Source organism: Taudactylus pleione, unplaced genomic scaffold, assembly GCF_031769625.1.
Source record: "Taudactylus pleione unplaced genomic scaffold, aTauple2 ptg000053l, whole genome shotgun sequence".
In the NCBI taxonomy this organism is placed as follows: domain Eukaryota; kingdom Metazoa; phylum Chordata; class Amphibia; order Anura; family Myobatrachidae; genus Taudactylus; species Taudactylus pleione.
The window spans coordinates 2,669,230-2,694,136 of record NW_028284455.1 but is presented as its reverse complement, the minus strand read 5'-3'; the positions used below and the strand labels follow the sequence as shown (position 1 = coordinate 2,694,136).

At 45.1% G+C, this 24,907-nt stretch overlaps 1 protein-coding gene across 5 annotated transcripts in view; it reads left to right on the top strand.

The window, feature by feature from the left end:
* Positions 1 to 24,907, top strand: part of CUL2 (cullin 2) — a 148,004-nt gene that overhangs the window by 29,008 nt on the left and 94,089 nt on the right. For 4 of the 5 annotated variants that reach the window (XM_088462695.1, XM_088462698.1, XM_088462694.1 and 1 more), the window contains exon 2: positions 4,568 to 4,708. In XM_088462695.1, coding sequence (XP_088318821.1) covers positions 4,590 to 4,708 — 119 coding nt within the window. In that variant the 5' untranslated portion in view covers positions 4,568 to 4,589. Of the gene's footprint in view, positions 1 to 3,052; positions 3,069 to 4,567; positions 4,709 to 24,907 lie in introns of those variants that run through there. The other variant, XM_088462697.1, reaches the window with a different exon arrangement.

Here is a 24,907-nt window from a genome sequence, read left to right as displayed (position 1 = left end):
CCGATCAAAAATATCTGATGTGTAGCTAGCTTTAGTACAATATACATAATGATAAATGCCTTTTTACACCATATGCAATATGAAGGTGGTTTATTACGCTTTACTTTGCTAAACCTTTGTAGAAAAAGTGAAAAAAAACCCAGTTGGTATATTTTGCCATTATTGTACAGACCATTCATTGCAATTTTGAAATACTTTCTGAAACTGCATATTTTGTAATATCTAGCCCAGTGGTTCTCAAACTCTGGGGGTCATTCAGACCCGCTCGCGAGCGCAGGATGTTGCCCCACTGCGCAGGGAGCTCCGTCGTGCGCATGCGCGAGACCCGGATAGCGACGTGCTTTCCGTTGCTCCGGGTCTCACACCAAAGGGAGCGTGCTGTCGATGTTGTTTGACAGCACGCCCCCTTTGGTGGGCGTGCCGGGGGCGTGGCTGCCAGACGGAGGCATTCCCATGGGAACGCCTACCGTCTGAAGCCGGCCCCACTGACATCACTAGTGATGTCAGTGGGAGTGATTTTGGCTCTGATAGAGCCAAAATCACTCCAGGTCTTGCGGCAGCGAGACCCTACGGCAGGGTCTCTGTCGCAAGCCCGATGGTCGCGATGGTCTTGACCATCGCGACCATCATCATGGACGCTGCATAAGCTGTGGGTGGTCACCCACAGCTATCCGAGCGTCCAGGAGGACGCTCCATTTTCATGGAGGAGGGCCCTGATTCAGAGCGAGCGCTCTGGTCAGAGCGTTCGGTCCTGAATCAGGCCCTCTGTCCTCACACAAGTCACGTTTTCCAGGTCCCCCAGCAGGTGCACAGGTGTATTCATTACTCACGGACACATTTTAAAAGGTTCACAGGTGCAGCTAATTATTTCACTTGTGATTCTGTGAGGAGACCTGGAAAACATGCACATGTGCCTGAGGGCCGAGTTTGAGAACCCGTGGTCTAGACAACATGTCATTTACAAGTAATTGCTTTCACTGTAGTGTGGGAAGGGGAAAATTGTTATGGGTTCACTGCACAGGATGTAATGCATACATAAATATAATGTAATATTCAGATCAAGGATCGGATCCCCAATATTATTAACACGCCATTCTGATTTCAATGATTTGTGCTGCTTAGGAATGGGTACTAGATATATTCAAAAAGAGAATAAAAGGTAAAGAGATACTCCCTTCAGTGGAGGCACACCGTCAGTATAGGATAACATTTCTTAAACTTTATTCGTTCATCTAAAATGGGAAAACTAGCACTGATGTAGTTTGCAAATGAGCTAAATATTATAATCAAATGTTACATCAGTGGTTTCCACACTCTTAGTTCGAGGCACCCTTATGGTCGCTCTAATTTTTTTCAAGGCATCCCTAAGCCAAAATAATTACTGAGCAGTCACATTTTTTTTTTTAAGTAGTTGGGTCAAAATAACGTAATAAGTATTTAAAAAGGAAAGAGAAACCGTGCTATTCTTACCCATTGCCCGATCTTTCTCTCCCTTTGACCCCTGTTCGTGTGTCCCCTCTCCCACCTATATAAATAAATGAATACACTGGCCAGCCTCTTTGGGCCGCTGTGTTGCAAGGGTCCTACTTGAGCACAGAGGCTCCCGTCAGAGCGGAGCACCCCGGAACCCATCCAAACTGGGAATACTGCCCTAATACCATCTGGTACTTTTCTTCATTCAACTGTCCTCTCATCAGCTGCGTCTCTGCTTGGTATCAGGGGGCATCTGAAAACCAGCATAGACAGCCCTATTGTTTCTTCATGTGCCACTATTCAGGGACTCTTATCCCCAGTTCGATACCAGGGTATAACTGGTGAAAGTAGATCCCTGTGGAGGGAAGTACAGAGGTACACTCACTCTATTCTGTTCTATATAGGGTGAATATATTTTTTTAACCCTACACAATCTCCCAGGACACTGAGGGACATTTCACTGATTAACTATTAGTTATATATTGAATTCTTCTGTGTTTTCACACTAATTGCATATTCTCACCTATATCTTGGTCACACTTCACTTATATGATACATTAACGTATTTCACCTTCTCTTTTTAAAGCTATTTACTTACATGATCAGTGATCTCGCTGAACGACAAATTATGTGGGTCCCAGGAAACTGCCACTTTAAAAAAAAAAAAAAAATGGGGTCCTACCTGACCATTTCTGGGTCCCATCATAATTTATGCTTTAGAGCCCCCAATATGTCCCTCAGACCTCCCCACATGCCACCACACATCCCCATGTACCCCTAGAATCCTTATCTGATACCCCCAATAGCATCAGTTTTGTACATAGAGGTCAGACTGCAGTACCCATTAACAGTATTGGGGACTGCAGTCCGCTGCGGTAGTTTATCTTATGCATTAGACTGTTCTTACATAGGGGTGATACAAACTGTAGTTTCTGTATAATTTTATTAAAAACAACAGTGAAGGGGCTGGGTGCCGGGTATTAGATGTGGGGGGAGCCACATACAGGTGGAGGGGAGCTAGGGACAGAAGAGGGACTGTGTGCCCCCGGGTATTAAAGGTGTAGGGCAGGTGAGGATTAAAAGCAGAAAGCCAGGGACTGCTGAGGCCAGACGCGTTGCGGCACTCTCCATCCTCATTCACAGCAGACAACTGGTTGGCTATTCCGAAACTGAGGCAGACACTGGCGATTCTCCTCAGAAAGAAGACAGGAGAGAGAGAGGGCATAGAGAGGGGGCAGGGCCTCGCTTCTGCACTTCTAGGCGGACATTGCCTCTGGCAATAGACAGCACAGAGCAGCCGATGCAGACAACAGTGGCTGGCCCAAGGCACTAAAAATAAGACCAGCAAGCGTTGCATTTGTCACTCTGTCCCCCGGCCCAGCCTGCCGCGGCGTTGCCCTCTGCTCTTCCCTGTGAGCCGGGTCTACGCCTACAAACTGAAGGAGGGGCAGCAGCAAATTACATTTCCTCCAGCATTTGAAGGTGTAGACAGGTCAGGTTCCTATTGGCCGCAGCGCACTGTATCTCAGCTGACTCGGGAGCCAGGGAATGGCTGCAGGGGAGCGCGTCCCCGGGAACCCACACTTTCTGGAAAAGTGAGTCCTGGGTCATCGACACTGGGTAAAATATGCGCTATAGTGCGTATTTGCAATCACTGCATAATATTTCTACATTTTTATAGTATTGATCTAATGGCTCGTGCACATGGGACGATCAGACAACTATCAGACATCGTTGTCTGAGCATCCTGCATGTGCTGGATGTTTGATATCAAACATCCAGCAACATGCACCAACCCCCAAACGATGCAACGACCCGTGATCGACGATCGCGGGTCCCTATAGCAAACAGGCTAACCTGGTCGATATCGACCAACCTGGCGATGGTCGATATCGACCATCCGTGCCCGCACATCGACCATCGTTTGGTCATTTGAGGGTTTAAAAAACAAAGAACGCTAGAAGCGATTAAACGATATCGCTATCGTTTATATCGTCCTTTTAAACTGACCGTGTTTGTATGCACCATAACATTTGATTATACTTTTTAGCTCATGTGTAAACTACATCTGTTCTAGTTCCCCCATTTTAAATGAACTGATAAGGTTTAAAAAGTTTTATCCTATATATCGAAGGTGTGCCCCAACTAAAGAGAGCATCTCCCTACCTTTTCCTCTTTTTATATATACAAAGTAATTGCTTTACTGACATTGTTGATTTGATACATTTTGGCAGTCTTAGCTTTAATGATGGGTCAGTTTGTCCGCATATAAAATGATACAATTGTTTTTAACCACAGGGTTTATTTGTGAAACCTCATTTAGAAGTAAAGTAATTAGCTTTTTGTGTGCGAGACAGAAATTGATGCTTCTAGGCACTCTGAGATGTAGCCATTGATGAGTGACCTGTAAGTTATGTATTTCATTTATTATTTTATTTTCCCATAGGCTAGGCTTTCTAAAGCTTGATTGTGGGTATCTGGCTTGAATCAATACACAGGGCACCTCTGTAATATTTATATTTAGTTTTGTTTTATTGTAGTTTCCTGACCAAATGTGCTCAAGTGCATCTGCCTCGTTAGTATGCTAGCAAGTAATGTGATACTGTACATATGTTATGACAGTGGTTCCCAAACTGGGTGCCGTGGCACCTTGGGATGCCTCAGGGCACTTGCAGGGATGCCTCGGGTTGGTGGTCCAGTACTAAATAAAATTATATTTAGTTAGTGTGATAGGCAAAACTAGTGCTAATGACTGCCAATTAAAAAATATGTGGACAAAAAAGAAGCGCGCAGCCCTGTTAATCACACTGAACCTAAGGGTGACATATAAGCACAATTTATTTCATTTAATTTTTGCTGAATTTCTCATTATAAAACTTTTGGTCCAGGTGTGCCGTGGAAAATATGCTGACACTGTAGGGCGCCGTGATTCAAAAAAGTTTGGGAACCACTGCGTTATGATGTATATAACTTAATTTATGATATATACTACAGAAGCCTTGCAAAGTTAAGTCACAGCTTTAAGTTATCACATGTCATAAACAAAATTCTATCTGGTTACAGTCTTAATTTAGTTTTTTTGTCATTGTTACAGGTTTTAACATTGAAACCCCACCATGTCATTAAAGCCACGAGTTGTGGATTTTGATGAAACATGGAACAAACTTTTAACGACAATCAATGCTGTTGTCAAGTTGGATTACGTTGAGAGAGCAACTTGGAATGACCGCTTCTCGTATCCTTTCCATAACATTCATCATTCTGAAATGGAATATATGAAATTATCCACCATGGTTATTAAAACTGCTAATGATCCATGATGTGATCTCACAGGTTTGAAAATTCCACATGTAGTGATGTCTGGAGAATACAAATAGTGTATGTCCGCAGAAATTGCTGGTTTGCTAGGGGGAAAGGGGGTGGAATTCGGCTTAATTATTGCTTCATGCTGTGTGTTATGAGTGGAGTTGATTCAAAATTGTCTTTATTTAAAATAATTAGTGTTCCCGCTAGGCTGTTTTAGCGGGGCGCCGCACCCTGCCCGATTTTTATTTATTTATTTATTTTTATTTTTTATTTTTTTAAAAGGTCAAAATGCATCTTGTCCTTTTTAGCCGCGCCTGGGTAAAACATCCTGCTTTGAGCCTTCCCCACACGTGGGTGGGAAAAGCTGCAGTTAGCTATCTCCGCCGGGTGAATAAATGTGTATGTGTGTGTGTATGTGTGTATATATGTATGTTGACTAGCACAAACAAGCCGCGGCACTCGGAGATTTATGAAAGTAATAAATCTGTATTGAACTCGCATCTGTGACGCCACCAACGTTTCGCACCTGTCCCCTCTCTCTCTCTCTCTCTCTCTCTCTCTCTCTCTCTCTCTCTCATCGCAATAAGTAAGGCAACACGACCTCTCACCTGTGTATTGTTCTCTACTTTATTCTACTTTCCCGCCAGGCCAGAGCAGGTAGACCGCAGCTTTTGCTCATGGCCATTACACTGTGCCTCATATCAGTCATACTGTCCCAACATCAGCTGTAAGATGACGGAGCTGGTTGAAACATGGTCAAACATTGAGGTGAGTAGTGTGATCAGATTTCTGCGTCTAAAGGGTGCATCAAAAGCTGAAATTCGTTGACGTGTACGTTGATAACGTCAGATCATGGAAACAGGTTTGGGTTTGGTGCACTGCCTTTGATAACGGCAGGACAGATGTTCAAGATGAGCAGCGATCCAGCCGGCCAATCACGTCCACCACATATGACAATTTGTGCCGCATTAAATGTCTGATTTGAGTTAGTTATATTGCTGAAAAACTGAACATCTCGCTCTACACAACATCATTCATGAGCAGCTGGGGTACAGGAAAAAGTGTTCACGCTTGTTACCAAAGCAATTCACAGGAGTTCACACAACCAATAAAATGGCATTGTTTCTCGTGCACTTGACCCGGTACCATGAGGAGGGAGTACAGTTCCTGCAGCATATTGTTACAGGTGATGAAACGTGTGTGCATCATGTGACACCAGAGATGTAGCAAGCTTCCATGACATGGAAACACGCATCATCCCCACTTTAAAAGACATCCAAAACAGCTCCATCTGCAAAGAAGACTGTTTTGACACCATAATGCCAGGCCACACTCAGCCAATTGCACACGTGAGTTACCATTGGGAGGTACTTGACCATCCTCCCTACAACCCTAACCTGGCATTGAGTGGTTTTCATCTCTTTGGACCACTGAAGAAGCGCCTCTGTGGAAAGGAATTTGCAACAGATAGTGAAGTTCAGCACAGACAGCAGAGTTTAAGAACAAACACTGGTGCACATTAAAATCACAAGCTACCAAAGTGTACAAACCAATGTACCCACCAAGAACAATCAATAAATAATCAAAATGAAAAAGATTTGGTTATACACAAAGGCGCTAATCAAATAGGATCAATTTATATTTTATAATAGAGATAGGATTAGTTTTTATATCATCTTCTTCCTTTTTTTCGTCCTCCATGTGAATTCAGTATTTCCTTTTAGTATGATTCAAATCTCAAAATCCTCCAGGATATATATGAAAAAGGGAAGACAAAAAGAGAGAAAGAAAAGCAATATAGTGTAGTATATTATTTTCACATTTAATGAAACAAGCAAGAAAAAAAATCAGAAAAATAAAAAAAATATATATATTTTTTTTCATTGATGGTTCTCAACAAACAAACAATATTGGTGTAGTATAAGACACTTTCTGGGATAACACAGAGTAAAATATCAACCAAATGAGTATAAATTGGAACCGTACCATGTTTGGCACCAGATTTGGTGCTTCAAGAGGGTGTGTACGGGAGCTCTCCGGATAACCTCCCTTCTCCCTTTAAACCTATGGTTTAGCCAGCCGCACACAGTTCCAGGTTTCCAATGGTTTAAAGCAGGTGAATCCTAGCTTCCAACGTGTTTCGAGTACTAAATACTCTTCCTCAAGGCTGTATGGGGATTGTCTGCTGACTGAACTGCTATTTATAGGTCTCTTGACCCAGAAGTACAAACTACTTCCTCTTTATAGATATGCTACAAAATCGTATATTTCTACTTCAGGGTCCATAGGGGGTCCACAGGGTTGACCTTGGGGGTATAGCTGGATCTGGATCCATGGGCACCACGCAGTTAAAGCTTTAGCTGCTCTCAGGATGCACTTGGGTCCGTCCTCCTCTATACCCCGCCCCCGGCCACAGCACCTCAGTTTGAGTTGGTGCCCGGCTGGAGTCGGGTCACCTGCGCAGGGGGGCTGCAGGAGCAGCCCCCAAAAGCTTTCTATTTTTATTTAAAAAAAAAAAGAGCCTGTTAGATTTTTATTTTAAAACAGAGGCTCTGGTGTGGCAGCGACGGGCTGTCTATGCAGACGCCCACGCTGCCGCTCTCCTTCCCCGCTGGCACCGCGACGCCAGTACTGCACTGGGGATCGCGGCGGGAGGCCAGAGTCCGTACTAGCCGGACTCTGGGTCCCTCCCTGGACTGCTGCCGGAGTCGCCGGGGACAAGATAAGCCGCGAGTCGCCGATTAGCGGCGGCTCGCGGGTTTTGCCTGCAAATGCAGTCCTTTGCCCCCGGTCCTAGGGGACAGACCGGGGGCCGCTAGCGGTGGCGGCGGGCTCCCCCTCTGAGGAGGAATAACCCGTGGGACCACTAGACCACCAGGGATATATGGCAAGCGGGATGCCGGCAAGCCCTGGGGTTAATATGCTGCCAGGGGAGGAAGCCTTCCCTGTTTAGCGGCTCCTCCCCTCAGCTCAGCGCGCCTTTCAGCACGGAGTCTGGCGTCGCTGAGCTGCAGATTACTCGGGCCACTCCTCCTCTGAGGTCTCCAGCGGCCATTTTCTCAGTGGCAGCGCAGATCTTCAGGGAGCACGCGGACCGGTCCCCCTGTGTACCTCTCCCCTGATTAAGGACAGCGTACACAGCACTATAGCCCTCCCAGACACTGAATCTGGGCAGGTTGATTGTAGTGTAAAGGTGCAGTGAGTATATTTTCCTGCATGGTATGTGACTTTTGCTAGTGCTGCCTGTCTGTGCTTATTTTCCGCTTACTGTCAGCTTATACCTATCCCTTTACTTCTCCTACAAGCCCTACAGGTGTGTGGGGGAGGGGCGTCTCTACTGACCTCACTTATATAGATCACGTATTTGTGAGGTCCGTCACATACAGTTGTGTGCTACACAGTGCCGTATTGTGGGCTGTTGTTTAGCACACCGGTGAGTGCGTTTTCTTCTGCCCTGTTGCCAGATATATTTTTTGACTATATAATATATTCTGTCATGTCAGACGAGGAGGTTGAGCGCTCAGTGGCTCCGGTGTTGGCCTCCTGCGGACGCTGTTCTGCAGGAGTAGATAGGGAGGATTTGTCACAGGATGGCCTGTGTAGTAGATGCCAGGTGGCTCCTGGCCCATCCAGACCTTCTCTGGCGCAGGAACCACCGTGGGCGATGTTTTCTCAAGTGCTGGTGTCTATTGCGGACCGTCTGTCGGTCCCGACTGCTCTCCCTACTAGGGCGTTGCCCCAGCCGACCATCCCCCATTCCCCGGGTGTCCCGCAGTTATTGCGGAGTCCTCCTGGGTCTCAGTCGGTGGGTCCCTATGCGGGGTTGCCTATGTATATACAGGCTTCCCCTGTGCCGCAGCAGCCTGTGGTACCTCTTCAGGCCCCTATGGTGACTCCTCCACCCTGGGTGGATGTGCTCTCCAACTCCGTGCAAAATTTGGCGGCCGCTTCCTTGGCTTTTCAGTCAATGTTGCAGACTGACATGCCTTCTAGGATTTCAAAACGCCCACTCATGACACGGGCTGCTCAGGTATCGGACTCAGAGGGTTCCTCAGATGATGGGGACGTCCCTGATGACACTGACTCGGACGCCACGGTCCAGGAAATGGATACCAAGTCGTCCATTAATGTGCGAGCACTAGTTAGGGCGGTGCGAGCTATTCTTCTTATAGAGGATGAGGCACCGGTTCCTAAGTCAAAGTTTCCTAGTTTAAAAAAAACTAAGGTGGCTTCTGCGGTGTTTCCCCTGTCGGATCAGTTGACTGATCATATGGCGGTAGCTTGGCAGGCGCCCAGTAAGAGATTCCTTCCTCAGAAGCGGTTGGCTTCTAATTAGCTCTTCCCTGAGGCACATTGTAAAAAATGGGAAACTCCACCGGCGGTGGATTCCCATGTCACCCGTTTAACTCGGGGCGCCACCTTACCATTACCGTCGATATCCTCGCTGAAGGATCCCACGGACAGGAAAGTTGAGACTTGCTTAAAGTCTATTTACTCCCTCTCCGGGGCGGTGGCCCGACCGTCCATGGCCATCTCCTGGGTGGCCAAGACCATTGAGGGGTGGGCCAATGCATTGGAAGATACCTTCCCGGACGACACTCCGGATGTCCAGCGGGCGTTGTTGGGACAAATGAGGGACGCTGCTTCTTACATTGGAGAAGCTTCTTTAGATGCTAGTCTGCTGACCTCGCGGGTATCTGCTGCAGCGGTGTCTGCCCGCCGATCCTTATGGTTGCGGTCCTGGAGAGCGGACTCTGATTCAAAGAAAGGTCTGGAGGCCTTACCTTTCAATGGGGAATTACTATTTGGTCCGGACTTGGACAAAATAGTGGACACCCTGGCTAAATCCAAGTCGGCCTTCCTCCCTTCGGCGGCACTGCCTGCTAAGGTTCGGAGTTCGGCTTTTCGTTCCTTTCGGGTTCAGGGTATGGCGAAAGGTCAGTCCTTCCCGAGACAGTCTGCGAGTAAGACGGCCTCTAAACCCAAGAAGCAAGCCTGGAGTGCTCGGCGCCCTTCTTCCAAGCAGGAAGATAAACCTGCGGCCTGATGGGACGGGCCTCTCAGAGTGGGAGGCCGACTTCTATTTGCCCAGTGCTGGCACAATACCACCACGGATGCCTGGGTTCGAGAAGTGGTCTCCCAGGGGTACGCCCTGTCTTTTCGGCACAGACCACCCCACCAGTTTTTCTGCACAAGTCCTTCTCAGGACAAGACCAAGGCGTTACAGGTTCAGGAGGCTATAGAGTCCTTGCTGAAAGCAGGGGTCATTGTTCCCGTTCCTCTATCACAACGAGGGACGGGGTATTATTCGTCTCTGTTTCTGGTGCAGAAACCCAATGGTTCTCATCGCCCTATCCTCAACTTGAAGTCTCTGAACAAATTCCTCAGAGTTCCCAAGTTCAGGATGGAAACGTTACGTTCCATCATTCTGGCGATGGAACCGGGGGATTACATGGTGTCCCTGGACATCCAGGACGCCTACCTCCATGTTCCGATAGCATCTTCACACCAGCGGTATCTGAGGTTCGCTATCCTTCAACACCACTATCAGTTCCGGGCGCTACCCTTTGGTCTCTCCACGGCACCGAGGGTGTTCACGAAGATTATGGCGGTCATGGCCGCACATCTTCGGAACCAGAATGTACGGCTGCTGCCGTATCTGGACGACCTCCTGTTGCTGGCGAGCTCCCCGGAGGTACTGCTTCAACATCTCCACCTGACGATCGCTTGCCTGCAAGCACACGGGTGGTTGATAAATTGGAAAAAGTCCTCCCTGATTCCATCACAGCGGATGGTTCATTTGGGAGCCCTGCTGGATTCGCGTCAGCAAAGGATCTTCCTGACTCCGGAGAAGGTCGCCTCCCTACAGCTGCCGATACGCAGTTGCCTGAGCCGTTGCCGCCTGTCGGTCCATTCGGCTATGAGAGTTCTGGGGTCCATGGTGTCGACATTCGACATGGTGGAATTTGCCCAGTTCCATTCCCGGCCCCTGCAGGGGCTGATTCTATCAGAATGGAACGGGTTACCTCACCGGATCCGCTCTCAGATGCTGGTGTTGTCTCCGGACGTTCGGCAGTCTTTGGCTTGGTGGCTTCAGACAGCTCATCTGGTCGAGGGGCGCCCATTTTGGATCCCGGACTGGGTCCTGCTCACGACGGATGCCAGTCTCCGGGGTTGGGGGGCAGTGACCGGCTCTTTGTCGCTTCAGGGTCGTTGGTCAGCGGAAGAAGCACTTCTCCCCATCAACATCCTGGAACTGCGGGCAGTATACAGGGCCCTGCAGTCGTCCGGCCCCGCTCTTCACGGAAGGGCGGTACAGGTGCAGTCCGACAACGCCACCACGGTGGCGTATATCAACCACCAAGGCGGAACTCGCAGTCAGGCAGCGATGTCGGAGGTGTCTCGTATCCTGACTTGGGCGGAGGGTCACATTCCAGCGATCTCGGCGGTCTTCATCCCCGGAGTCCTCAATTGGGAGGCGGACTTCCTCAGCCGTCACGACGTGCATCCCGGGGAATGGTCGCTTCACCCCGAGGTGTTTCAGCTACTCGTGGACCGGTGGGGACTGCCGGAGCTGGACTTGATGGCCTCCCGTCACAATCACAAGTTGCCCGTTTACGGGTCAAGGACAAGAGACGCAGGTGCAAGTCTGGTGGACGCGCTGTCGGTGAAATGGACGTTTCACCTGGCGTATCTGTTTCCTCCGATATCCTTGCTTCCTTGGGTTCTGCGGAAATTCAAGCAGGACGGCGGCATGCTCGTGCTGGTAGCTCCGGCGTGGCCCAGACGTCCTTGGTACTCCGATCTCAGGAGCCTCTCCATCGACGCTCCGTACCTTCTTCCTCAGCGTCGGGACCTGTTGTCTCAGGGGCCCTGCCTTTACCCGGATCTGGGTCGGCTGTCTTTGACGGCGTGGCTCTTGAGACAGCCGTCTTGAGGTCTCGGGGCTTCTCCAGTTAGGTTATTGGTACCATGCTCAGGGCACGCAAGCCTGCTTCAGCACGGATTTATCACAGAGTGTGGCACACTTACTTTCAGTGGTGTGAGTCCAGACATTATGATCCTCAGGTGTTCCGAGTTTCTAGGATCTTGGAATTTCTTCAGTCAGGATTGGATCTCGGCTTACGCCTTGCATCTCTGAAGGTTCATGTGTCCGCCTTGTCCGTGTGGTTTCAACAGCGGATTGCAATACTACCAGACGTTCACACCTTTTTCCAAGGTGTTCTCAGGATCCAGCCTCCCTTTGTGCCTCCTGTGGCTCCTTGGGACTTGGCGGTGGTGCTACGAGTCCTGCAGGGTCCTCCGTTTGAGCCTCTTGAGGCGGTGGAACTCAAGTGGCTGACATTTAAGACGGTTTTTCTCCTGGCAATTGCTTCGGCCAGGAGGGTGTCTGAATTGGGGGCGCTTTCCTGTCGCCCTCCTTTCCTGATTTTTCACCAGGACAGAGCGGTGCTCCGCACTCGTCCTGAGTTTTTGCCCAAAGTGGTCTCGAAGTTCCATATTAATCAGGAACTTGTTGTGCCAGCTTTTCAGTCCCCTGATCTTTCAGCTGGTGAGACTTCCTTAGATGTGGTCCGGGCGCTTAGAATTTATGTAGACCAGACGGCTTCGGTTAGGAAGTCTGATTCCTTGTTTATCCTCTTTGGTTTTCACAAGAGGGGTTGGCCTGCCAACAAACAAACGTTAGCCCGTTGGCTTCGTTCCGTTATTTGTGAGGCTTATGCACAGGAGGGCTTACCTGTGCCAGCCTCTGTTAAGGCTCATTCCACTCGTTCTGTGGGTCCCTCTTGGGCTGCTAGACGTGGCGCTTCTGCTGTTCAGCTGTGTAAGGCGGCCACTTGGTCTTCAATTCAAACGTTTTTGAGGTTCTATGCGTTTGACACCTTTGCCTCTCAGGATGCATCCTTTGGGCGCCGGGTACTCCTTTCAGCACAGGAGCGTCCCCGCCCTTAGTTGTACTGCTTTGGGACATCCCCAAGGTCAACCCTGTGGACCCCCTATGGACCCTGAAGTAGAAAACAAGAGATATGGTAAGAACTTACCTTTGTTATCTCTGTTTCTACGAAGTCCATAGGGTCCACAGGGCGCCCGCCCTGACGCACCTGGCTTCAAATGGGCTGTGTGGCTGGTCACCGGTTTTCCGTCTCCCATTTCTGTGAGTATGATTTCTTGTGTGTTCCAGTCTTCCTTCTCTCTGTTTAGTCTCCTCCTCCGGCCTTGGCTGCTTACCAACTGAGGTGCTGTGGCCGGGGGCGGGGTACAGAGGAGGACGGACCCAAGTGCATCCTGGGAGCAGCTAAAGCTTTAACTGCGTGGTGCCCATGGATCCAGATCCAGCTATACCCCCAAGGTCAACCCTGTGGACCCTATGGACTTCGTAGAAACAGAGATAACAAAGGTAAGTTCTTACCATATCTCTTGTTCTCCAGATCCACTCATTAATAAAAATAAATCCTCCATATATAGAAACTATATCAACAGATAATGATGAAAAATACTGTAAATAAAAAAACAAACTGCTTCCGGGTATTACGAGTTTTACCACTTGTGGAGTAATAGTTATCTCCACACCTGTGCAGTTCTCCTATGGTGCCTCGTAATTACGGAGATTGCGCCGCCGACAATAAACATTACAACTTCCGGTCATTACCGGAAGCTGTCGGGCTGCTGTTCTCCTCTCTAGAGGGCTGAGGCAGCGAGTTCTGACTCTGGTCTCACCCCCAATACACGTAGCCAGCTCCACGTGCTTCTACATCTAGCATTGAATATGTCCGGCGGAGCCACTGATCTAAACAGACTTCCGGTTATTAGCTGGAAGTCGTGGCTGGGGACACGTGGCCACCAATATATAAACAATAATTAAAATGACTTATTTATAAATAAAAACGTAACTTATTTAAAAATAAGTGCAACTGGTGTCCATAATTATCATGATAAAAACAAACATACAATAAATATCCAATATAAGAGAATATATGATGTAAACCAATAAAAATTTAATTGGGTTCACCAAATTGCTTTTTCCATATTAACAATAAAAATATATCGAATATAAAAAATATTAATATGTATAAGAGGAGGGATATTGCATGGCATAAGTATTAATAATTAGTTTAAATACAATTTCAATTCAAATTCTTTATTACGACCCATAGGTAAAATAGTATTTAATCTAAAAATCCCTTCAATATCTCTATTTTTCCAATTTGCTTTTACACTCTGTATGCCTAAAAATAATCTCACATCATTTATTTTGCAATGGTGAATAGTTTTAAAATGGTTGGATAGACTGTGTCTCCAACCCTCTTCTAATATTTCTTGCGTGTTCTGACATCCTTGTTTTAAGGGCCCTGGAACTATGTCCTACATAAAGTAAGCCGCACGTACATTCAATCAATTATATTACATGACTCGTGTGGCAGGTGCTGAAGTTGTTTATTTACTGTAAAATTTGTAAACTTAGAAACCTTACTGGGTACTAATTTACAAAAATTACATGTTCCACATCTATGGACTCCTTGCGTTCTCATGGTATTAGCAGATTTGTATTTCAATGCACTCCTAACCAAATGTGTTTTCAGGTTCGGGGCCTTTCTCTATATAAATTTTGGTTCAGTAGGAATTATGTTCTTCAGAACAGGGTCCATTCTTAGTAGATGCCAATGTTTCCGTATAATGCACTCAAGTTTTTTGTGCTTTGAGCAAAAGGTGGTTATGAAGAAGTCATAGTTGTTGTTACAATGATTAAGGAGTGTCTTAGGTGCCAAGAGCGTCTTTCTGTCCATCTGTGATACCGTCTTCCTAGTTTCCTCTAATTCAGACTTATCGTATCCCTGATTCAGAAATTTCATACCCATTTTTTTTTTTACTCTGCAGCATAAATTCCCTATCATTGCTGCAATGCGATGCGAACAGGCAATGTTATTGCTGCATCTTAATGCCAGGCCACACTCAGCCAATTGCACACGTGAGTTACCATTGGCAGGTACTTGACCATCCTCCCTACAGCCCTAACCTGGCATTGAGTGGTTTTCATCTCTTTGGACCACTGAAGAAGCACCTGTGTGGAAGGGAATTCGCAACAGATAGTGAAGTTCAGTAAGCTGTCATTCCCTGGCTTCAGGTGCTTGACTCTGATTTCTTCTATGCCGGGCTAGATGCCTTGGTGTACCGTTGGAACAAATGCTTAGACAAGTATGGGGACTATGTGGAAAAATCTGTAAAAAGGCCATAATATTGATTATACTGCAGTGATCACGCTGAATGAAAAAAAAAAAATGTGGTTCCCAAGGATCCCTCACTTTTAAAAATTGGGGTCCTACTCCACAGTTTCTGAGTCTCATCACAATTTATGCTTCCCAACTGTAGCGTGTAAAAACTCGCTAAAGCGAATATTTTACACTGAGAATGACATAGCGAGAAGGACACAGGGATGGGAAGGGAGAGTACACAGGAGAGCAGAAGTGGTACAAACATGGGACGAGGGGAATGGAGCACAGAGGTGGGAGGGCAGAGTACACAGGAGAGCAGAAGGGGGTACAGACATGGAGAGAGGGTAAGAGGGGGCATGGGAGAGCAGAAGTGGTACAAACATGGTGGGAGGGCAGAGTACACAGTAGAGCAGGAGGGGTACAGACATGGGCAGAGGGGAACAGTGGGCACAGGTGTGAGGGCAGAGTAGACAGGAGAGCAGAAGAGGTACACACATGGGGAACAGGGGCAGGAGGGCAGAGTAAGATTTAATAAGGGTGATATCTATGTATAAAACAGTTATAGACTAAATGGTTTATCAATGAGAAACATCAAACTATAACAAACTGGTCCAAGTTGTTTGATTACCATAAGTATTGTGTCTGTGGCACACCACAGTTATACACTGAAACGTGAATATACTCTGTGAATAATAGGGCCCTCAGTGTCTCTAAGGCCTGGCACTGTGCCTCTTAGTGCTTCTATGCAGGACCCTTCAGCTGAACTCTCCTCTACTGTGGAGAGCCTCAGGCCACGGTGCTTAATGAAATGGGTATGAGAGGAGCTGCATCATTTGTTGATGGAAACAGATCTCTGTCTGTCTCATAGGTGAAGCCTCCTGGTGGCAGATTGATTTGTGAGGGGCCTGGAGGAAGACACAGCCCGGCTGCAGTCCAATAGCTGTCCTCAGCTGAATTATTTTAATCAGCTGGAAGAGCCAGGCGCAGGCACTCGCGGTCCTCTATACTTTGTACTCCCAGCTCAGCCTCGCACAGGCACTCTAGGTGGCTGGACACCTCAGCGTGGAAGTCAGGTGGAACGCACATGATGAGATACCACCGGCGGTGAGTCACCACCGGCAGCATCTCCCTAACTAATCACCGCTGGCGATGATTGGCTGTTCTGCGGTGTGCGCACAGCGTGTCCTGGGGCATCCGGTCATTTTTAAAAGCAGTCCCTCACTTCCTGTATCGCGTAAAAACAGTTATTTCGCAACCACTGTACTGTGTGTAAATGTGCGAGTTGAATAAATTTACACAATGATTACTTATTACCTTTTTGTTATCGAAACCCCCCCCTACACACACAAACGTGTGTGTATTTCTCTCTCTCCTCGCCTCTCTTTTTCGCCAGGCGAAAACTTATCCCCGTATTCAATTGCAAAGACTCTTCGCCGGTGCGGAAAGTGAATGCATTGGAATTGGTGTAAAAAATTTGCCTATGAAAGCTGGCTGAAAAAAGTGCAGAATTGGGGTTTTGGGGTGCAAACTTGCGGGAACCCCCCTGCACCCTTGGGATAGTCCCCCAAAGCTAAAGGTGTAAAAAAAAAAAGTTACAAATACTTAAGAACACCCCAATAAAACACATCCATTTTGGGGGCAAAAAGACCAAAGTTGGAGATCAAACTTAAAAACTAGTGAAATACACTCCAGGGGGGTTCCAAAGTATGGGGCAGGTGTTTTTGGGATTGTAGGTGCTTGCGGCAGGTGGATTTTTGAAGTTTTTTTAAAACTTCACATTAGCAACTTAAATGCAAAATATGCTAGTACCCATTTTCATGTACCTAAAATTTGCTGGGACTAGTTTATTTTGATGAAAAAATATTGCTTAATGCCATTCTTTACCACTTATGCAACGATGCTAATAGCAAGCAATTGAGAAAACTTAAGTACCCAGATTAGCTTTATTACGGGTACTACTATTTATTTATTACCAGTTATTTATATAGTGCACACATATTCTGCAGCACTTTACAGAGAATATCTTACCATGCACATCTGTCCCTGCCCCAGTGGGGCTTACAATCTATATTCCCTATCACATTTTGTGGGGAGCCAATTAACCTACCAGTATATTTTTGGAGTGTGGGAGGAAACCGGAGTACCCGGAGGAAAGCCACGCAAGCACAGGGAGAATATGCAAACTCCACACAGTTACGGCCTTGGTGGGAATCAAACCCATGACTTCAGTACTGTGAGGCAGTAATGCTAACCATTACACCGTCTGTGCTGCCCGTACTAGAACACCCCTATAGTGATCCCCTATGTTAGTGCAGCTTATCGGGAGGTACAGACTGTTTTCCCCGTTTTTAACAGGAGTTTTTGCCAAGTACGAATTCGCCGGGTTCCGTTTTGCTGATTTTTACATGAAAATGAGGATAAGTGGGGACGTGCGCGATACTTTTCCGCATGGAAAACCAGCGATGACGGCGAAGTCCGGCATGCGAAAAGTACTCTACTTTTCGCGGCTAATTGAATATGCCCCTATTAGTGTGTGTATATGTATGTATGTATGTGTGTATATATATATAATGTGTGTGTGTATATATATATATATATATATATATATATATATATGTGTGTATATATATATATGTGTGTATATATATATATATATATATATATGTGTGTGTGTGTATATATATATATATATATATATATGTATGTATATATATATAATATGTATTATACAAAAATGTCCTGCACTCACAACAATAAAGTGTGCAACGTTGGGGTGCTTCCAAGGATCAAATGAAATTGATCCCAAAAATAGTCCTGTATTTCCACCAAAGGAAGGAGGCACTCGCCACTTCAAATATTATTTTAAAAAAATTTATTCATAGGCTTTAGACTTGATTGGAAGTATCCATATTTGGTCGACGTTTCGGTTCCACTTTAAACCTTTTTCAAGACCTCATCCAATAATTGATAATAACAATTCATTCAAAGATATAGTCTGTGAAACAAAGGAAAAACACATTGACATGTCTGCCAGGCTCCCTGCAATAGATAAATCACTGCTTATGTTTAAAAATCACCCATATATGACACATGCATTGCCACTATAGGGTGCTGTTTAGTTGCACACAATCTAAAATAGACACCTTCACCAAATATCATATATGACCATAGCAACCAACCCTTAGTGGTACACACACAACTCTCAGTGTGTGTGTACCACTCTAAAAGAAAATCTACCTTTGTCACAGTATTTGCGCGTTATACGTATCAACTCTACAGAGGCTGGTAGAGAAGTCCAACTAGAAGAGATGACGAGAAGATTTCTGGAGCGGGGTTATCAACAGTCTGTTTATTTCTCTATGTTTATTTTTATATATATTGACTGGAATTAATTATTCTTTTTTCGTAGATGAGATTTCTGCACCCACATATGTATATGGTGTTGTATCTCTGATGTTCTGCTATGCTGCTGTTATGCAGCATAAGCATTGTCTTACATAGCGGTGTACTAGCATGGTGATATGGACGTACCAGGCTCCCTTAGTAAGTCTATATTGTAACTAAAGTAATTTGTCTTATTGTGGAAATATTTGTCTATTTTCCCGTTTATCTTTGGTTGCGCTAAAATAAATAAAAAAAACATATATATATGCACACACTCTTAGTGTGACACCAGCAGGTTTCTGTAGGTGGTTACCTTGGTAACCCACACTAGCTTGCGTCTCACACAGACACGCGGAAGTGCTTTACAGCACAACCGCGTACTTCCGGTCTCGCGGCTTCTTTAGCCGGAAGCGGGACAGGAGAGAACAAGCGGCATGTACCCGATGGTGAACGGGCATACTCAATAGACGTGGCACTCTAGTTTGGACCAGCCCCGAGTGAGTAGGTAAGCCAGATTTTATACATATATTGGTTAGCTCAGCGTTGATGTTTTGACAACAACTGGGTTATGTTTTTCTCAGGTTTAGGACCTGGAGGGGTTGTGCTTAACCATTTGTGGTATATACTGCGCGATGGACAATTGAGGTACCTATGTAGTAATCTTTTAACAGCAGATGGTTAACACTGAGAGGTGTGTGTGTACCACTAAGGGTTGATTCCTATGGTCATATACAGTCAGGTTCATAAATATTGGGACATTGACAGAATTTTCATATTTTGGCCTCTATTCGGCACCACAACGGCTTTGAAATTAAACAAACAAGATGTGCTTTAACTGCAGACTTTCAGATTTAATTTGAGGGTAATTACATCCAAATCAGGTGAATGGTGTAGGAATTACAACGGTTTCTATATGTGCCTCCCACTTTTTAAGGGGCCAAAAGTAATGGAACTATCAACTCAAAAGCTATTTCATGGACAGGTGTGGGCTATTCCCTCGTTATTTCATTATCAATTAAGCAGGTAAAAGGTCTGGAGTTGATTCTAGGTGTGACATTTGCATTTGAAATCAGTTGCTGTCGACTCTCAATATGAGCTCCAAAGAGCTGTCACTATCAGTGAAGCAAGCCATCATTAGGCTGAAAAATCAAAACAAACCCATCAGAGAGATAGCAAAAACATTAGGTGTGGCCAAATCAACTGTTTGGAACATTCTTAAAAATAAAGAACGCACCGGAGAGCTCAGCAACACCAAAAGACCTGTAAGACCACGGAAAACAACTGTGGTGGATGACAGAAGAATTATTTCCCTGGTGAAGAAAAACCCCTTCACAACAGTTGGCCAAATCAAGAACACTCTCCAGGTGGTAGGTGTATATGTGTCAAAGTCAACAATCAAGAGAAGACTTGACAAGAGTGAATATAGCGAGTTCACCACAAGATGTAAACCACTGGTGAGCCTCAAAAACAGGAAGACCAGATTAGAGTTTACCAAACAACATCTAAAAAAGCCATCACAGTTCTGGAACAACATCCTATGGACAGATGAGACAAAGATCAACTTGTACCACTGTGATGGGAAGAGAAGAGTATGGAGAAGGAAAGGAACTGCTCATGATCCAAAACATACCACCTCATCAGTGAAGCATGGTGGTGGTAGTGTCATGGCGTGGGCATGTATGGCTGCCAACGGAACTGGTTCCCTTGTATTTATTGATGATGTGACTGCTGACAAAAGCAGCAGAATGAATTCTGAAGTGCTTCGGGCAATATTATATGCTCATATTCAGTCAAATGCTTCAGAACTCATTGGACGGCGCTTCACAGTGCAGATGGACAATGACCCGAAGCATACTGCAAAAGCAACCAAAGAGTTTTTTAAGGCTAAAAAGTGGAATGTTATGCAATGGCCAAGTCAATCTCCTGACCTGAATCCGATTGAGCATGCATTTCACTTGATGAAGACAAAACTGAAGGGAAAATGCCCCAAGAACAAGCTGGAACTGAAGACATTTGCAGTAGAGACCTGGCAGAGCATCACCAGGGATGAAACCCAGCGTCTGGTGATGTCTATGCATTCCAGACTTCAGGCTGTAATTGCCTGCAAAGTATTTGCAACAAAGTATTAAAAAGTGAAAGTCAGATTTAGGATTGTTTAGTTTGTCCCATTACTTTTGGCCCCTTAAAAAGTGGGAGGCACATATACAAACAGTTGTAATTCCTATACCGTTCACCTGATTTGGATGTAATTTCCCTCAAATTAAATCTGAAAGTCTGCAGTTCAAGCACATCGTGTTTGTTTAATTTCAAAGCCATTGTGGTGGTGAATAGAGGCCAAAATATGAAAATTCTGTCAATGTCCCAATATTTATGGACCTGACTGTATGATATTTGGTGAAGGTGTCTATTTTAGATTGTGTGCAACTAAACAGCACCCTATAGTGGCAATGCATGTGTCATATATGGGTGATTTTTAAACATAAGCAGTGATTTATCTATTGCAGGGAGCCTGGCAGACATGTCAATGTGTTTTTCCTTTGTTTCACAGACTATATCTTTGAATGAATTGTTATTATCAATTATTGGATGAGGTCTTGAAAAAGGTTTAACGTGGAACCGAAACGTTGACCAAATATGGATACATCCAATCAAGTCTAAAGCCTATGAATAAATTTTTTTTAAATAATATATGAAGTGGCGAGTGCCTCCTTCCTTTGGTGGAAATACAGGAATATAAATATATATATATATATATATATATATATATATATAAACACACACACACACACATGCAAACGTTTTAGGCGAGTGTGGATAAAATGCTGTGAAGTAAGAATGCTTTCGAAAATAGCAGTGTTTCATAGTTTATTTTTATCAATTAGCAAAATGCAAAGTGAACATAAGAGAAATTAAATCAATATTTGGTGTGACCATCTTTTGCCTTCAAAACAACGAATTCTTCTAGGTACCCTTGCACACACACAGTTTTTGAAGGAACTCGGCAGGGAGGTTGTTACAAACATCTTGGAGAATTAACCACAGATCTGTGACTGTAGGCTTGCTCAAATCCTTCTGTGTCTTCATGTAATCCCAGACAGACTTGATGATGTTGAGATCAGGGCTCTGTGGGGTCCATATCATCAACAGTACTCCTTGTTCTTGTTTATGCTGAAGATCGTTCTTAATTACATTGTTTGGGGTCGTTGTCTTTCTTCAAATTTATTCTGCAGCTGATCAGACACCTCCCTGATGGTACTGCATGATGGATATGTACCTGCCTGTATTTCTCAGCATTGACTACACCATTAATCCTGACCAAATCCCCAACTCTTTTGCTGAAATGCAGCCCCAAACTTTTCCTGCAGACACTCATTATTGTACCACTCTCCAGCCTTTTGGCGAATAAACTACCTTCTGTTATAGCCAAATATTTAAAATTTTGACTCATCAGTCCAGAGCACCTGCTGCCATTTTTCTGCACCCCATTTCCTATGTTTTCGTGCATAGTTGAGTCACTTGGCCTTGTTTCCAGTTCTGAGCTGATGGCACTGCTGGACATCTTCCGATTTCTAAGGGAAGTAAGCATGATGTGTCTTATCTGATGCATTAGGTTTCCTCGGCTGACCACTGCGTCTACGCTCGTTTCTTTGTGCTTCTTCAAAAGAGCTTGAACAGCACATCTTGAAACCCCAGTCTGCTTTGAAATCTTTGCCTGGGAGAGACTTTGCTGATGCAGTATAACTACATTGTGTCTTGCCATGGTGTATGACCTGTGACATGAAACTGTCTACCACAACCTCACCTTCGTAGCAGAGTTTGGCTGTTCCTCACTCAGCTTTAAGCCTCCTACACCGCTGTTTCTGTTTCAGTTAATGACTGTATTTCAACCTACAGATGAAAATGATGATGATAATCACATGTTTGGTATGACTGTTTAATCATACACCTGACTATAATCCTACAAAATCCCTGACTTTGTGCAAGTTCCTAGAAGAATCGATGCTGTTTTGAAGGGTGGTGTCACAAACTATTGATGTGATTTTAAATTTCTCTTCTGTTCATTCATTTAGCATTTTGTTAATTGATAAAAATAAACTCTTAACACTTCTATTTTTGAAAGCATTCTTATTTACAGCATTTTTACCACACCTGCCTACAACTTTTGCACAGTAGTGTGTGTGTGTGTGTTTGTGTGTGTGTGTGTATGTATGTGTTATGAAATATTGGATTGCATTAGAAAGTTTTGCTTAGCATGAGGTTTTTTTATTCGTTTTTTGTTTAACCTGGTTATCTTTCAGTCTAATCACCAGAGCTGCTGAAAGGCCTTCTCCCACCCTCATCTCCTTTATTTTCCCATACTTTACACCACTTCTTCACTTAGATTAAATTAATGAGCAGAAATTGATTTATATAATAAGTAGTGCATTTGGCATCCAGTGAGATGAAGCTGTGACATAAGGGCTTAGCTGTCACTTACGTCACCGTTTTGTATTGTGGAAGCCATAACCATGTGTCTCTTAAGCCATGGACCTCCTGGTCCCCAGGCAGGTAAGCAATCGGGAAGCCGACTGCCTAAATACCGGCAGCCGGCTTCCCGACTGTCATATCCCGGCATTTCCCTGACGCCGGGAGACCGGCGCCTGGCATCCCGATCGTAGTGATACCGGGCGCTGCGAGCAGACAGCCGCGGGGGTGGGAGGGTTAGGTTTAGGGCTCCCGGGGGGGACTTAGGGTTAGGCACCCCCCGGGAGGGTTAGGGTTAGGCTAGGGGGAGGGAGGGTTAGGGTTAGGCACCCCCGGGGGGGACTTAGGGTTAGGCACCCCCCCGGGGGACTTGGGTTTAGGCAGCGGGGAAGGGGGTGGTTAGGTTAGTAGATACTTACCTATCCACGATCGGGATTTCCAGCGCTGTCGGGCTTCCGCTGCTTCTAACTCTGCTCTTGTCGGGCTGCCGCTGACAGGCCATGCGGCCGGCGATATTTCATACCCATTCCCCCAGGCATTCCAGCTGCTGGTAGCTAAATTCTAGATGCGTGCAGATCTCTGTAGACGGTACTTGGAGCCATTATATAACATATTGCAGACAAATTGCCAGTGTGTGGGCTTCCTAATGGTCACTGACATATCGGCAAACTCATTATTTTGCAAACACTTCTATGATCATGTTCCTTAAAGAAGTTTTGTTTTATTATTACATTTCTTTTTGCATTTTTAATTATTTCCATGACATTCTTTTTTTTTTTTTTTTTTTTGTGACTATTTAATTTTTCTTGCGGTGATAGCTGGCTTTATAAATACTAAATGGCTAAGCACATTTGTGTACTTTACTAAATATGTGATTGTATAGACATCCCAGTGGGTACATCACTGGCTGAAAAAAAAAATCACTAGATTTTTCAATTTAAAGATTCCCCAGTCCATCCCCGTACGTTACAGTATTTTTCTGTGATGTGCAGATAATTTCCAGGAAAGACAGATTAGCCAATCTTGAAAGGCTCATCGTTTTAATAGTAATGGTCTGCAAATCGGCTGTTTATGTTTATATATTACTAGTTATTTATATAGCGCACACATATTCTGCAGCGTTTTACAGAGAATATTTGTCCATTCACATCATTCCCTGCCCCAGTGGAGCTTACAAACTATATTCCCTACCACATGCACACACCCATACACACTAGGGGTTCATTATTGTTATGAGCCATTAACCTACCAGTATAGTTTTGGAATGTGAGAGGAAACAGGAGCTAGCACAGGGAGAATATACAAACTCCACACACACATATTGGGAATCAAACCCATGACCTTGGTGCTGTGAGGCAGTAATTGTTTCACAGATAAAGCAGTTAGCAATTTTTTATCGGATAATTGAAGGAATGTGTCTGTGGATGTTTTCTTAGTGTATATCTATCTTTACACAGACTCTTCAGTTAACGTTATCCCCACCACTGGGGACCACTTTGACTGCCTCTTAAGATGGTCACACATGAAAATCTGGTAACGTGTGGGAGTAACTGATGATCAGCAATTTTCTCCTAAATACCAGAAAACAGATGAAAATGGTCGTTCAGACAAGTTTGTTAAATATTTGATCTGAACAATTTGTTCAAACAAGTTTGTCCATTTACCGGCGTTTGGGAGCAAATTGCTGATTGTCATTTGCTGTCATACCGTACCAGATTTTCATTCCGACCAGTCAGCTAGTTGGCTGGTTGGACAGATAATCTTTAGATGTGTGGCCAGCTTAACTGGTCGATTTTCCTCCTAGGAGTGCTCACAAATGTTACAACTGGTAATTAAGATTGGCTTGCTGTTGTCAGTCTGCTGCCACCAGCTGTTTAGTTTTTTTTCCTTTGTTCTTAAAAGCAGCAATCCCTCATACATATTTTTTTCCTTTTAAATAGCAGTTTATTGTACGAGGGCTCATCGAAAAGTAATGAGACTGCCTCTGTTTTTCTGTTCCATAGGCAGACGTGGCAACGCTATTCTGGTTATTGTGAAACTCATACATCGATGTGTCTGAACCTGTGGTT